General features: G+C 37.6%; 7 protein-coding genes across 7 annotated transcripts; 3 read left to right on the forward strand and 4 right to left on the reverse strand.

Annotated features, from left to right (window-relative positions):
* Positions 1–389: 389 nt before the first annotated feature.
* Positions 390–1,148, forward strand: KLLA0_F09757g (GATA-type transcription factor; the record flags this gene model as incomplete). Its single annotated transcript, XM_455523.1, has 1 exon — positions 390–1,148. The coding sequence occupies one exon, from the start codon at positions 390–392 to the stop codon at positions 1,146–1,148; it is 759 nt and encodes a 252-aa protein (XP_455523.1).
* Positions 1,091–2,677, reverse strand: MON1 (guanine nucleotide exchange factor MON1; the record flags this gene model as incomplete). The annotated part of the gene is made up of 1 exon (XM_455524.1): positions 1,091–2,677. The coding sequence occupies one exon, from the start codon at positions 2,675–2,677 to the stop codon at positions 1,091–1,093; it is 1,587 nt and encodes a 528-aa protein (XP_455524.1).
* Positions 2,678–3,202: 525 nt separating this feature from the next.
* Positions 3,203–3,730, reverse strand: OM14 (Om14p; the record flags this gene model as incomplete). The annotated part of the gene is made up of 1 exon (XM_455525.1): positions 3,203–3,730. The coding sequence occupies one exon, from the start codon at positions 3,728–3,730 to the stop codon at positions 3,203–3,205; it is 528 nt and encodes a 175-aa protein (XP_455525.1).
* Positions 3,731–5,145: 1,415 nt separating this feature from the next.
* RPS2 (40S ribosomal protein uS5) lies at positions 5,146–5,925 on the forward strand (the record flags this gene model as incomplete). The annotated part of the gene is made up of 1 exon (XM_455527.1): positions 5,146–5,925. One exon carries the CDS (start codon positions 5,146–5,148, stop codon positions 5,923–5,925), a length of 780 nt encoding a protein of 259 aa, XP_455527.1.
* Positions 5,926–6,503: 578 nt separating this feature from the next.
* NAB2 (mRNA-binding protein NAB2) lies at positions 6,504–8,072 on the reverse strand (the record flags this gene model as incomplete). The annotated part of the gene is made up of 1 exon (XM_455528.1): positions 6,504–8,072. One exon carries the CDS (start codon positions 8,070–8,072, stop codon positions 6,504–6,506), a length of 1,569 nt encoding a protein of 522 aa, XP_455528.1.
* Positions 8,073–8,632: 560 nt separating this feature from the next.
* On the reverse strand, positions 8,633–9,742 carry KLLA0_F09867g (uncharacterized protein; the record flags this gene model as incomplete). The annotated part of the gene is made up of 1 exon (XM_455529.1): positions 8,633–9,742. One exon carries the CDS (start codon positions 9,740–9,742, stop codon positions 8,633–8,635), a length of 1,110 nt encoding a protein of 369 aa, XP_455529.1.
* A 227-nt stretch (positions 9,743–9,969) lies between these two features.
* Positions 9,970–13,071, forward strand: SPT16 (chromatin-remodeling protein SPT16; the record flags this gene model as incomplete). Its single annotated transcript, XM_455530.1, has 1 exon — positions 9,970–13,071. One exon carries the CDS (start codon positions 9,970–9,972, stop codon positions 13,069–13,071), a length of 3,102 nt encoding a protein of 1,033 aa, XP_455530.1.
* Between the last annotated feature and the right edge of the window lie 140 nt (positions 13,072–13,211).

The following is a 13,211-nucleotide window of genomic DNA, read 5'->3' on the forward strand; positions in this document are numbered from 1 at the left end:
AACGCAGAAATGGTAGTGGTTAGTCTTAAACTGCTTCACTATTTGACCAATGCTTAACGCATACTCCTCTTACATAATGAATTACTGTTTTCATTTAAGCCTCTGAGTCTCATATTTAGGTGTTCGACTCACGCGGTAAACATGCCTTAATCAACTGAATGAAACTCTTTACTGTACTTCGTCCATGGTAAAGAGAAAGCCTCGAGAAACACACATGAGAGAAATGCACTTAGATGCTACTATGAAACTTTATTTTATCTATAAATATAGCCTGTAAGAAAAGTTCTTAATGGATACCAGTTAATGGCCGAGTTATCACCGTCTATTCGATTCGAACAAGACCAACAAGTCATTGGTTTAGAATTTTTGAGAGTTTTAACTTGGTAATCATGGAAGTAGTAGCCACGCTTGCACCAATTAGCTGCGATAATGCAGAGCAGGCAAATTTACCACCAATCAAAGACGTTTTGGGCGATATTCCAATTGTTAGTTCGCAGATAGATAAACTCAGAAAAGAATTAACCAGGAACAAAACGGAACTACAAGCTTCAATTGCTAAAATGAAAGCCTTGATTGAAAATTTTGACTACGAGTCCATCGTAGCGATACAAAAAGAATGCCAAGTCATTAGAGAGTTCACTAATAAGATTAGAATGAGAATGATTAAACATGATTGCATTGACATCCAAAATAATAGTGACATTTACATAAATGAAATTATTCCACCGACATGGTTTGAATTCAAAAGGGAAGGTCCAAAGTATTGCGTTCATTGCGAGTGTGTGGAGACTATTGAATGGCGTAACGGTCCGTGGGGTAAAGCGACTTTGTGTAATGCATGTGGTTTGTGGTATCGCAAATTGAAGAAAAAATTTACCGCAGAACAATCAGCAATAATAATGGAGGAGAAAAGACTCTTTTCCAATAAACATGATAGGAAAGAGTTTTCTAAATTTGATGCAGATGATAAAAGACTAAAGATCATTAAGGACTCATTGATTGACCGGATAAACAAATTCATAAAGGAGGTAGAGTTATGCAAGAGTACTGCTGCCAAGCTAAAGCAAATAAAAGCAAAAGAGGATATGGATCAGAAAGTGACACCTCGGGAAATAAACAAGTACGATTCAATTTCTCGTATATGTTGAATGAGCAGTTTAGCTGACTTCAAAATAGATTGATTGGAAAGGTTTATATCATTCAACAAGATATAGAGCTCAAATTTTTCAGTTGCCCAGTATACACCAGATAACAAACCAGGAGTCGCATCATTTTTCCACTTAAGCATTGCAACAGATGACTTATTTAAGTTTGTACCCTTATCATCTTCACAAAGGTTTTTCAAATGATAATAAAATTGTAACATTTCATTAGTCGGTTGGGATGGTGTGTATATCTGTACAGTTCGTTTCATCTTATAAATGAAATGATTGATGTACGGGAACTTTTTATGCCAATCCAATAGCTGTAATTCCAAATTATTACAAGTGTTATCGTCTATCATTTTGTCCTCGATTCGCCGTACAAATTCATTCAATATGTCAAAAGCATTTTTTTGAGAACTTATCACCATCATGATAGTATTGTTCGGTAACACTTTGATCAAAGCATATAGGAATCCATTATCGTTGAATTTTTGGAAACATATTGGAAACCACAAAACTTTGTCTAATAAAAGATCAGTAAGCTGAGCACGCACTACCTCAAATAATATTTGCAAGTCCATAGTATGTAAAGTGTGGTTTGATGGTCGAAGAATTGATATCAATCTCATATCTAACGACGTAACCAAAGTGTAAAGAATCTGTCCGTTATGGTTCGATATATTAAAGTCCAAGTAGGTCGTCGACAAGATAGAATTTATTGCATTTCTCTTTTTAGGAGACATCGGCAGACATTCTAGACTATTAGCAAACCAAGTTAGTTTCGGCTGCGTCGCGAGGGATTCACAAAGTGATTTCAATAATTGCTGATCCAAATCCGTTAGATAATGTTGTAAGTCAAAGTTGGATCTTTTCAACATCAACTTGTTCAAATTCCTTTGAGATACCGACGATATGATATATGAATAAACAAGATCCAATTGTTGCTGCAACTGAGCTGTGGATTCATAATTATTATTGCACTGGACCATTAACTTGATATGATTTTTATCTAAGAAAACAAATCTTGTCATTATCCCGTCCTTACCATACATAGTAAACTGTCTCATTGCTGTATTGTCATTAATATTAAAATAATTCATCACGGTATGGATAATACCAGTAAGACCCATAGCATGATTCTCATTTTCCCACTGCGAGAAGACTAATTTACCAGCTGAAGTAAACACGAAAAAATGTTTATCCTTGCCACCCCGTTCGTCGATAAATTTGGTAGTATTCGCAGACTTATTGGAAGTTTCTTGGTTTAACGTCAAAGGGTATAGAGAATTTAACTCAGAAGTTATCAAAGATTGTAAGTCAATATTCAAATCAGTGTCCGCACTGATAGAATGATCATAGGTCGCGGCCAGCAAGTTGGGATCATTTTTGGCCTTAATTGATGCTGTGGTTCCTGTATCGATGTCTTGATAAAACAGCCCACCGCGAGCACTGAGATGGTTTGTCAGGTCAATAGAAGTAGTTGGTTTCGCCGAATTTTTCGTACTAATTTGAAACGACGGAGATCTGCGCATTATGGTAATCAACGTAGTCGAATGCGATCGGGAGATCGTCCACAATCAGTTACTTAACTCCTCTGGTCTCCAGATTAACCTTTTATTATTCAAAGGTTTTTTTACATGAGCTTTTTGTATGACTATTTTTTTTTTTTTTTTTCAAGGTCTGATGATTAAGATAATGAAGAGAAAGGAACCTGCAAGGCAATGACATCCAAGTCCTGGCGTGAACCAGTTTCCGTTATCAAAGAAGTGAGTTTTACATTTCAAATTAAGAAGGAATATACATAGGATAGAATAAGGAAAAAGATAGTGTTATATATATATATGTAGAAGAATAATATATATGTGGAGAGAGGTCCTAATTTTATATTCTTTTTTTTACTTCATAAGAACGACACAATTTTAGAAAGCATCGTCTGAGACAAAATCGTGACTTTTTCTCTTCAACTTAAAGAGAATGAAATAGAGAGATGAGATGACGAGTTAAGAAGAGATTTGGAGAAACAAGTTTTCCACAAAAATAAAAAAAAAGAATCCATATCAGTGTCTCTTATCGAATCTTTTGTAATTGTAGTAACTGACGTAGGCGTCTGCAGCAATGAAGGCACTCAACCCTGAAACAATCAAAGCGATATCCTTGTCAGACTTCCCCTTCAAGAAACGTCTTTTGTTAGCATATCCGTTTAGCAAAGTTGTAATAGAGGCTGCACCTAGCAAAGTGTTGAAAGCAACTACAGGGTTTTGCAATTCATGCAAGACAATAGTGGTAGCCTTCGAAGTATTAGCTGCAACGGTAGAAACAGTAGCTTGAGTAACACCAACTGTCTTGCTGGCGACAGCGTTGACAATTTCGACTAGCTTATCCCAGTATGGTTTCAAGATTCCTTCGTATTCATCGAGATGTTTTTTAACTTCGTCATGAGCCTTATCAACGGCATCATGGGCATCATGAGCAGCATGTGAAGCCTTATTCTTAGCGGTCTCCTTGGCTTCCTTGACGTCCTTAGCTGCCTTACGTTTTTCTTGCTGCTGGTTGTGGTGTTGAGCGTCGTGTTTTTCTGATGACATTTTTATTTTCTGTTGATACACTGATACGTTTGTTGTGAAACTGAATCCCTAAAGAGTTGATAATAGAGAGAATATAGAAAATGTTAAAGCCTTAACAAAATTGTAACGATAGTTTACCTTATTTTAATGAGCACTATTTTTTTTCGGCTTTTTCTGTCTCTTTATATTTTCGGGGTTGAATTTATAGAAAGAAAAAAGGGTAAACTGATTATGGTATTTCTGTCTAAAGGAACTATTAAAAAAAAACACCGGTATGGGCTTTGATTCTGAACTGATTTGAACCAAACTTTGAACTTTTCGATTTGGACCTGAGGTTACTAAACTAAGACAATCTTGTGGAGAAGACTCAAACAATACCCTACTAGTAGTATCGCAGTTATATAATATCGTACTTTTCAGGGATATATCGCTACTTAAATATCCGTGCTCAGAACTGATCTAGAAAACAAAAAAAAAAAAAGAAAACGGGAGATCACAATCACAATCACAATCCCAATCACGATAAAAGCTAAAAGTCGAACAATGATGAAATGTCACAGTGTGACGAAGTGTAACTATTGGTGATGTAGTGTGAGTGCTTTTATGTATTATGTATTGTAATACGGATGGAGCGGTTACAGCCGGTTCCCGCTGCGTTAGTTTGGCTTCTCTGTTCCACGTTTGAACATTTTCTTTCCAAGATGCTGAGAAGGTGTGCGGCATAAACGTCATTTACGCTGGATAGCGATAGAAGTAATCACTTTTCTGTCTCAGAAGATGAATTTGCTTCTGTCTAATAGGCCAATTGGAGTGTATTTGCTACTAACATGGCTTGATAATGTTGTTACCGTAAAATAAGGGCTGTTCTTCTGTATACTTTTCTGTGTCCTATTGACTGAATGTCCTGATTGCGGTGAAAGCAAACTGAGAAAGCAAAATGCATGCCGGACCTGGGGTAACCTAGGGTAACCAAATTATATCTCCTAGTCGGGATATAAATTTTGTGGACTGCTTTTCTCCATTAACACCCGTACATTCGGCAATTTCAATTTCCATCTTTTTTTTCAATAATGATCGCCACTTTCTTTAATAGGAAATATTGACCTTTAAACAAAACTATCTTGACACGTGATTTATAGCCTCTTTATATCCTCTTACCCTGCCAGTACAATCAAAGTTTTTCAAAGGTTTCTAGCTTCACAACCATGCAAACACGTCGGATATTTTTTTTTCACACATGAGACCTATCTATCTCATCACTAAACAAAGCTGCATCTTACCAAACGTTAAGTAATTTAATTTTATAATCTCTATTTGTTTCTCCTTCGAAGCTCCCCACGCATTGTATTTATTGTCGATTGAAAGTTACCTATCCATCAACTTTCCGTGATCCAATCCCGACAAGTCTTTATTAAGTACAATTCGATAAATCAAAGATGTCTGCTCCACAAGCTCAAGGTCAACAAGCTCCACGTAGAGGTGGTTTCGGTGGTGCCAACAGAGGTGGCAGAGGTGGTAGAAGAGGTGGTAGAAGAGACCAAGAAGAAAAGGGTTGGGTTCCAGTTACCAAGTTGGGTAGATTGGTGAAGGCCGGCAAGATCTCTTCCATCGAAGAAATCTTCTTGCACTCTTTGCCAGTCAAGGAATTCCAAATCATTGACCAATTGTTGCCAAACTTGAAGGATGAAGTTATGAACATCAAGCCTGTCCAAAAGCAAACCAGAGCTGGTCAAAGAACCAGATTCAAGGCTGTCGTCGTCGTTGGTGACTCCAACGGTCACGTCGGTTTGGGTATTAAGACCGCTAAGGAAGTTGCTGGTGCCATCAGAGCCGGTATCATCATCGCCAAGTTGTCCGTTATCCCAATCAGAAGAGGTTACTGGGGTACCAACTTGGGTCAACCTCACTCCTTGGCTACCAAGACCTCTGGTAAGTGTGGTTCCGTTTCCGTTAGATTGATTCCAGCTCCAAGAGGTTCCGGTATCGTCGCCTCCCCAGCTGTCAAGAAGTTGATGCAATTGGCTGGTGTTGAAGATGTCTACACCTCTTCTACTGGTTCCACCAGAACTTTGGAAAACACTTTGAAGGCCGCTTTCGTTGCCATCGGTAACACCTACGGTTTCTTGACTCCAAACTTGTGGGAAGTCCAAGCTTTGACTCCTTCCCCAATGGATGTCTACGCCGACTACGCCACTGCTTCCAAGAAGAAGTTGTAAATGTCATCTTTAAAATATTATAACTGTGCTGTATAGATATTTTTTTATAGCTGTCAGTATGTTTTCTCTGAAACAATAATATATTGTTGACATTTTACCAATTGTTCCTCTTCTCTTCACAAGCTACATATCATATATATTCACACTCATTATAATTGACCTTAACCCTTTAGGATCGATCATAATAAATGATCAATATACGTGACAAACTAACTAAGGGAAACTATATGACTGTCCTATACACTTCGTAGCAAGAAAAACCAGAGAAAAAGACATATGGTAAAAAAAAGAGATAGTGATAAAATCAAGGTAAAAGGGATTTCTCTTATATGACCATTAGAGTACAGGTCAAGATACGCCAATCATATTAATAGGCTTCTGGAATTTAAACACTGCCAGTCTCTTTTTTACAGTAGTCTTTCTTCCGGTTGACCTTTTTTTTTTATTACTTTACAGTATTTTTTTACCTTTTAAGACTTTTTTTTTTTTTAATAATTAATAGATATAACACTATAATAATAATTCAAATAAAACAGTTAAGGATATCACCATTAAATAGAGCGGAGTAGATTGGAATGTTAACTCATCATCATAGCATCGCCATCTACTTCTTGTCCAGCATGAACTGACTGTACGTTAGATTCTGGTACAGCAAATGGTCTCTCGTTACTCGAGGAATTTCCACTTCCAATCAGCTGCGGATTGAACCAAATACCGTTGGTGTTTTCTGTATCAGGCTTTTTTGGCTTTTCAGGCAATACCCTTTCTGGAGGATGCTGGAATAAACATCCGTATGTTCTACATTCAGCCCCGTACCTACAAGGTTCATTGATAGGGTGACCGAAGAGGCAGTCTATTCTTGTACATTGCGCACCCTCGCGGCACATGATTGACGACCTTGCGTGTCTCTTTGGACAATTTTTATTGGTACATTTTGGACCAAACTTACATTGTTCCAAAATCTTTTCTTCCAATGGGACAACCGATCTTGGCGCGAATTTTGGATTAGAAGGTTTAGAAATGACCGGTTTTGGTGCTGGCTTGTGTATGATTGGTTTTATTTCCTTAATCTTGGATAAGGAACTGTGAGCCTTGTTACAGGTCGGATCAGTGCATTGCAAGTTGTTCTCGCACCAACTGAATTGGGTAACCTTTGCGTCTTCATTTGCAGGAGTTGGATGACCAAATGGACATTTTTGATTAGAACAAATGATCCCAAATTTACATACAACAATACCACTGATCCTTTGCTGTTGTTTCTTTTCCATCTCTTCCCTCTTTATCCTGCGTTCTTCTCTTACACGCTCTAGTTCTTGTATTAATTGTCCATCTTCATTTGGATGTAAATAAGTGCATGTACCTGGTGGATTTTTACAGTTTGGATAACTTGGACACGTAACGGTTGGATGTCCACGAGGGCACTTCCTTCCTAGAGAACAGTGAGGGAAATCAGGACAACGGCCTTCTCTCTTGATGACAACATGGCCAGATGTTTCATTTGCGCCTTCCGATTCATTTATTCCAAGAGCCATCGCCAGTTGGTTAGCACCGTATCTCGAGTTAACTCCACGTCTATTGGTAACACCAGCACTCTTTGAAATTCCACCTCTAATGGAGCTGAAACCACCACGTCTAGAAGTCCCATTATGGGCCGATGAATCTTTGTTACGTTGCGAAGACCTCCCTTCGTTAGCCGTATTATATTTAGATGCAGACACATCTACTACCCCGCTAAATGCAGAAACCGGTGCACTTGGAGCTGGAGCAGAAACGGGTGGTGACTGTACTGGTACTCCTACAGATGTTTCGGTTCCAGTTGACACAGGTGCAGAAGGTGCACTTGAAGAAGGTTGAGATGAATTACCACTCAACTTTGCATAAACGGTGTTCAAGTCATCGCCTGCTTTCAACAGATCTGCAGATGTAAATGCAATGGAGACAACACTCTGGAACTCTTGCGTACTAATACCATCAAACAAACTTGTCAATTCTTGTACGATATCAGGACCGCTGGAACCGTTGGACATTAAAAGTGTAATATACTCAGCGACTTGGTTAACATCTTCGTTGAAATTAGGAACAACCTTTAATCTCTCGGAGATGACAGTCTTTAAATTGCTGGCAATATATTCAGGTACAGTTGACATGTTGCTACTCTTGGTTTGTGTCCTCTTTAGTTTGATCAAGCAACAAAACTAGCTTTTATCCTTGTTCAAATAACTGCTAAAGAATCATTCAGATTATTCGTAATTAATTTCGTTTTAAGTATATGTAATCTTGTTCTTCCTTTTCTTGTACCAGCCCGAAACAATTTTTTTTTTGGCTCTGTATACGGAATATCGTAGAATATTACGCAGAAGGTTGAGTGGAGAAAAAGAAATCAGAACGATGTCCTCTGCTATCCGAGCTATCACGTGATTCGTTGTTAACTCCTGTATTATATGTTAGTTGCTATATGATAGTGACAGTGAATAGACCCTGTTCCAGTTTTAGGTAGAGACCTGGATCAGTGGTTGATGAGCATTAGAAATCTTTCTCATATTTATAAAACTGCTAGTAGCTTTCTCTAGGGAAGTATTCATTATTTAGAGGAGTTAATTATTGGGTTTCCATGTGGAAATGCAGAATGATTCTATGCTATAATTTATTTATTCGTGATGAGATGCAATGCATATAACAAATTCCGTCGAAATTTCTTACTTCATATCTATTCTTTAGAAAGGTATTCTTTAGAAGTGTCTCGTAGTTTTGTCTTCTTGTCTTTCATGTAATTTATTACATTGTTAAATGTTATGGTCGTAATGCTTTTAATAAGTTCCTCGTATTCCTCGTTGATCTTGGTAACTGCTTCCGACTTTTCCTGCAATTCTATCTGGAATTGTTCATAAGTGAAAGGTTGCAACGATCGTTGGTATAAATTCGGATGGCGTTCACAAAGGTCGGCAAATAGATGAAGAGACTGCAAAAGAAGACTTGCTAATGTGAGGTGTAGAGAGTAATCCCCAAGACTTCTCTTATTAGATACCGACAGGTTGTACATTTCCGGATAAATAGTTATCACTTCGTTAATAATATCGATAGCATACGCTGAAAGGATATTGAGTCTTATGGCTAATCCATCCAAAGTTTCATCCCTAAGTGCTTCCTTTATCTTCTCTACTCCCTCAGTTAAATCACCTGCAAGAATTTGGTATGCAGAGAGTACAATAGGAAGTATTTGCACTTCTAACTCTTTAGCCCATCTGTTTATATTTCTTCTTGTAGCCAAAAGATCATCGGATGCCTTGGAAAACAATTCGTCATCATGCTCAAGACGTCTTCTTTCTGAGTCTATTCGCATGAAGGCGAATATAAATTCGCTGCTGATTTGCTCCGCAAAAGTAATTTCTCGCGACATAAAATGTGCAAATCCTAAATAAAACTTTCCAAGATCTATTACATCGTTCTTCCCATCATACATCACCAAAAAAGGATACTTCTTCCTCAATAATTCTGTTAGTTTCTCGCTATCCAGATGGTTAGCAGAACTTAAGTTGTTCCCACTCATTATTTTGGTACAAATAAACCAGTGAACCACCCCGATGTGATTATAGGCTTTGATGTTGATATACACCCAATAATGAAAAGTAAACGTGCACTTTCCACTGTTAACTTCTATTATAGTCATCCTCGGTTCAAAATACATTGGAAGCATCTTAGTATGGAATTGATCTCCAGTCACGTGAAGAGAATCAAATCCGTTTACAGTGATATATTCTCCCTTTAACCTGAATTTTTCAAAATTTAGTAAAAAAAAAACGCGACGCCAATAATGCATATATTATAGTTTTAAATTGAAGAGTAACATTAATAATTTTTGCAAACTATACCCATTGTTTAAGAGCTGGCAGGAAATTAAAGCAAAGGGACTCTTTGGTACTTTTATTGAAATAACCTGCAAAGCATTTCGTGGCTCGGTATTTCAAACTCATTGTTCTATTAGGCGTGGCAGTTGTCTTTTTTGGTTAGATATTGAGGACCCCATTGTGCTAATCTCAAGTAACAATGAGTGACGGAGGAATTGAAATTGATTTCCAAGCCTTTTATGATAGGTTTACAAAATTAGGGAAGGCATATTCTGGATTTGAAGGTTCTCCAAATAGTCTTCTCTTTGTACTTGGTTCGACTAATGAGGAAAACCCTTATCAAAAGACCACCATTTTGCATAATTGGTTGCTAGGGTATGAGTTTCCAGCTACATTGATTGCCTTTTTCAAGGATAAAGGTGTCATCATAACCAGCAGTGCTAAGGCGAAACATCTTTTGCCCGCTGTTACTAAGTTTGAAGGATCAGATTACAAACTTGAGATCTGGCAAAGAAATAACAAGGATGCAAATCACAATAAGAAATTGTTTGAGGACCTCATCAAGCTGTTATCAGAAAACGGTAATACTGTCGGTGTCCCAACGAAGGATTCATATCAAGGTAAGCTCATTCTTGAATGGAAACCGCTTTGGGAAGAAGCTAAAAAGACGCATTCTTTAAACGTAATCGATTGCTCTGCTGGTTTGTCTTCTACTTGGAAGGGCAAAGATGATAAGGAAAAGGCTTACCTTTCTGTATCCAGTAAGGGATCTGACAAATTCATGGATCTTATGTCAAATGAAATCGTCAATGCTGTTGACGAAGAACTAAAAATATCAAATTCTAAGTTGTCAGATAAAATTGAAAACAAGATAGATGATTCCAAGTTTTTGAAGAAACTTTCAAGTGATCTAAATCCTTTGTGTCCTACCGACGAGAAATTCGACGTTAATTTCCTTGATTGGGCCTATTCTCCAATTGTGCAATCAGGTTCTAAGTTCGACCTTAAGGTTTCTGCTCGTTCTAACAACGACTCACTTTTCGGAAAGGGTTCCATCCTAGCCTCATGCGGTATCAGATACAAGAATTACTGTTCCAATATCACCAGAACTTTTTTGATTGACCCGACAGATGAAATGACTGACAATTATGACTTTTTATTGATTTTGCAAGAGAAGATCATCGATGATTTATTAAAAGTAGAAGCTGATCCAACATCTATTTATGAAAAGACACTGGAATTCATCAAAGAAAAGAAACCGGAATTATTATCTCACTTTACTAAAAATGTTGGTTCTTTGATGGGGTTGGAATTTAGAGACTCTGCTGGTATGATCAATGCTAAACCAACCGCTCATAAAATTTCAGAGAATTGCTGTTACAATATTTCACTCGGATTTGGGAATTTAAAGGATAGTAAAACTGGTCAGGTATATGCTGTTCAATTAGCAGATACCGTTCAACTTTCTTCTGATGGAAAGCCATCCACTTTGACCAAGTACACAAAGGCTAGATCCCAAATCTCGTTTTACTTCAACAACGAAGAAGAGAACAAAGCTGCAACTGTTAAATCTGAAAAAAGCAAGCCTCCTGCTTTACCAAAACCTGATGGTACATCGAAGATTTTGAGATCTAAGCTACGTGGAGAAAGTCGTGCTGACGATGAAGAGAAAGAACAAATCCGCAAAGAGAACCAAAGAAAACTTCATGAAAGATTACAGAAGGAAGGTTTACTCAGATACAGTGATGCAGATGCAGTAGATGGCGATGAGAAGCCAAAGCATTTCTTCAAAAAGTACGAATCTTACGTTAGGGAAACTCAAATACCATCCAATGTACGTGATTTGAAGATTCATGTCGACTGGAAGAGTCAGACAATCATTCTACCAATCTATGGTAGACCTGTACCTTTTCATATCAATTCATACAAAAACGGTTCTAAAAATGAAGAAGGTGAATACACTTATCTCAGATTGAATTTCCATTCTCCTGGTGCTGGAGGTGTCGGTAAGAAAACTGAGGAGTTGCCGTATGAAGAGAACCCAGAGAATCAATTTGTTCGTTCTCTAACTTTAAGATCTAAGGATGGTGCTCGCATGAGCGATGTTTTCAAACAAATTACTGATCTTAAGAAGGAATCTACCAAACGTGAACAGGAAAGAAAAGCTTTGGCTGATGTTGTTGTCCAGGCTAAATTGGTGGAGAACAAAACTGGTAGGACTAAACGTTTGGACCAAATCTTTGTCAGGCCTAGTCCCGATACCAAGCGTGTGCCAGGTACGGTGTTCATTCATGAAAATGGTATCAGATACCAGTCTCCATTGAGGACAGATTCAAGAATTGATATCCTATTCTCAAACATCAAGAATCTATTCTTCCAATCATCAAAGGGAGAACTTATTGTGATCATTCATGTTCATCTAAAGAATCCTATTTTAATGGGTAAAAAGAAGATCCAAGATATTCAATTTTACAGAGAAGCATCTGATATGGCTGTCGATGAGACAGGAAACAGCAGACGCAACAACATGAAATTTAGAAGATATGGTGATGAAGATGAATTAGAACAAGAACAAGAAGAAAGAAGAAAACGTGCTGCCCTTGATAAAGAATTTAGATATTTTGCTGAAGCTATAGCAGAGGCATCCGATGGTCTCCTAGATGTAGATTCTCCATTTAGAGATCTTGGTTTCCAAGGTGTTCCTTCTAGATCAGCCGTGTTCTGTATGCCAACGAGAGACTGCTTAATTCAATTAGTTGAACCGCCATTTTTAGTCATAAATTTGAACGAAGTTGAGATTTGTATACTTGAAAGAGTTCAATTTGGATTGAAGAACTTTGACATGGTCTTTGTTTATAAAGATTTGACAAAGCCTGTTTCTCATATAAACACTGTACCAATTGAGCAACTTGAATTCATTAAGACATGGTTAACAGATGTTGATATTCCATATACTGTTTCTACAATTAACTTGAACTGGTCGACAATCATGAAGTCGCTACAAGATGATCCTCATCAATTCTTTTTGGATGGTGGGTGGTCGTTCTTGGCAACTGGATCCGATGATGAAAGATCTGATGAGAGCGAGGAAGAAATTTCAGAATACGAGGCATCTGATGAGGATCCATCTGATGAGGAAGTGTACTCTGAAGAAGAAGAGGATTATTCGGATGACGAAAAATTCAGTGATGAAGGGTCAGATGATTTCGCCGATGGATCAGAAGATGACGAAGGTGATGACTGGGATGACTTAGAAAAGAAAGCAGCTAAGGCAGATCGTAATAGCAATTACAAAGAGTAAGATTTTTCTGTCTCTGGATAGTTTATCGTTATTTTGGGTTGTATTTTTATAAGCACATAATGTAGGCACTTTAAAATCTTTTTTATTGAAATAGTTGGTTATTCTGGTTGGTTTATTTATCTCAACGTAATTGCATTCTT

Source organism: Kluyveromyces lactis (genome assembly GCF_000002515.2).
Source record: "Kluyveromyces lactis strain NRRL Y-1140 chromosome F complete sequence".
Taxonomy (NCBI): Eukaryota; Fungi; Ascomycota; class Saccharomycetes; order Saccharomycetales; family Saccharomycetaceae; genus Kluyveromyces; species Kluyveromyces lactis.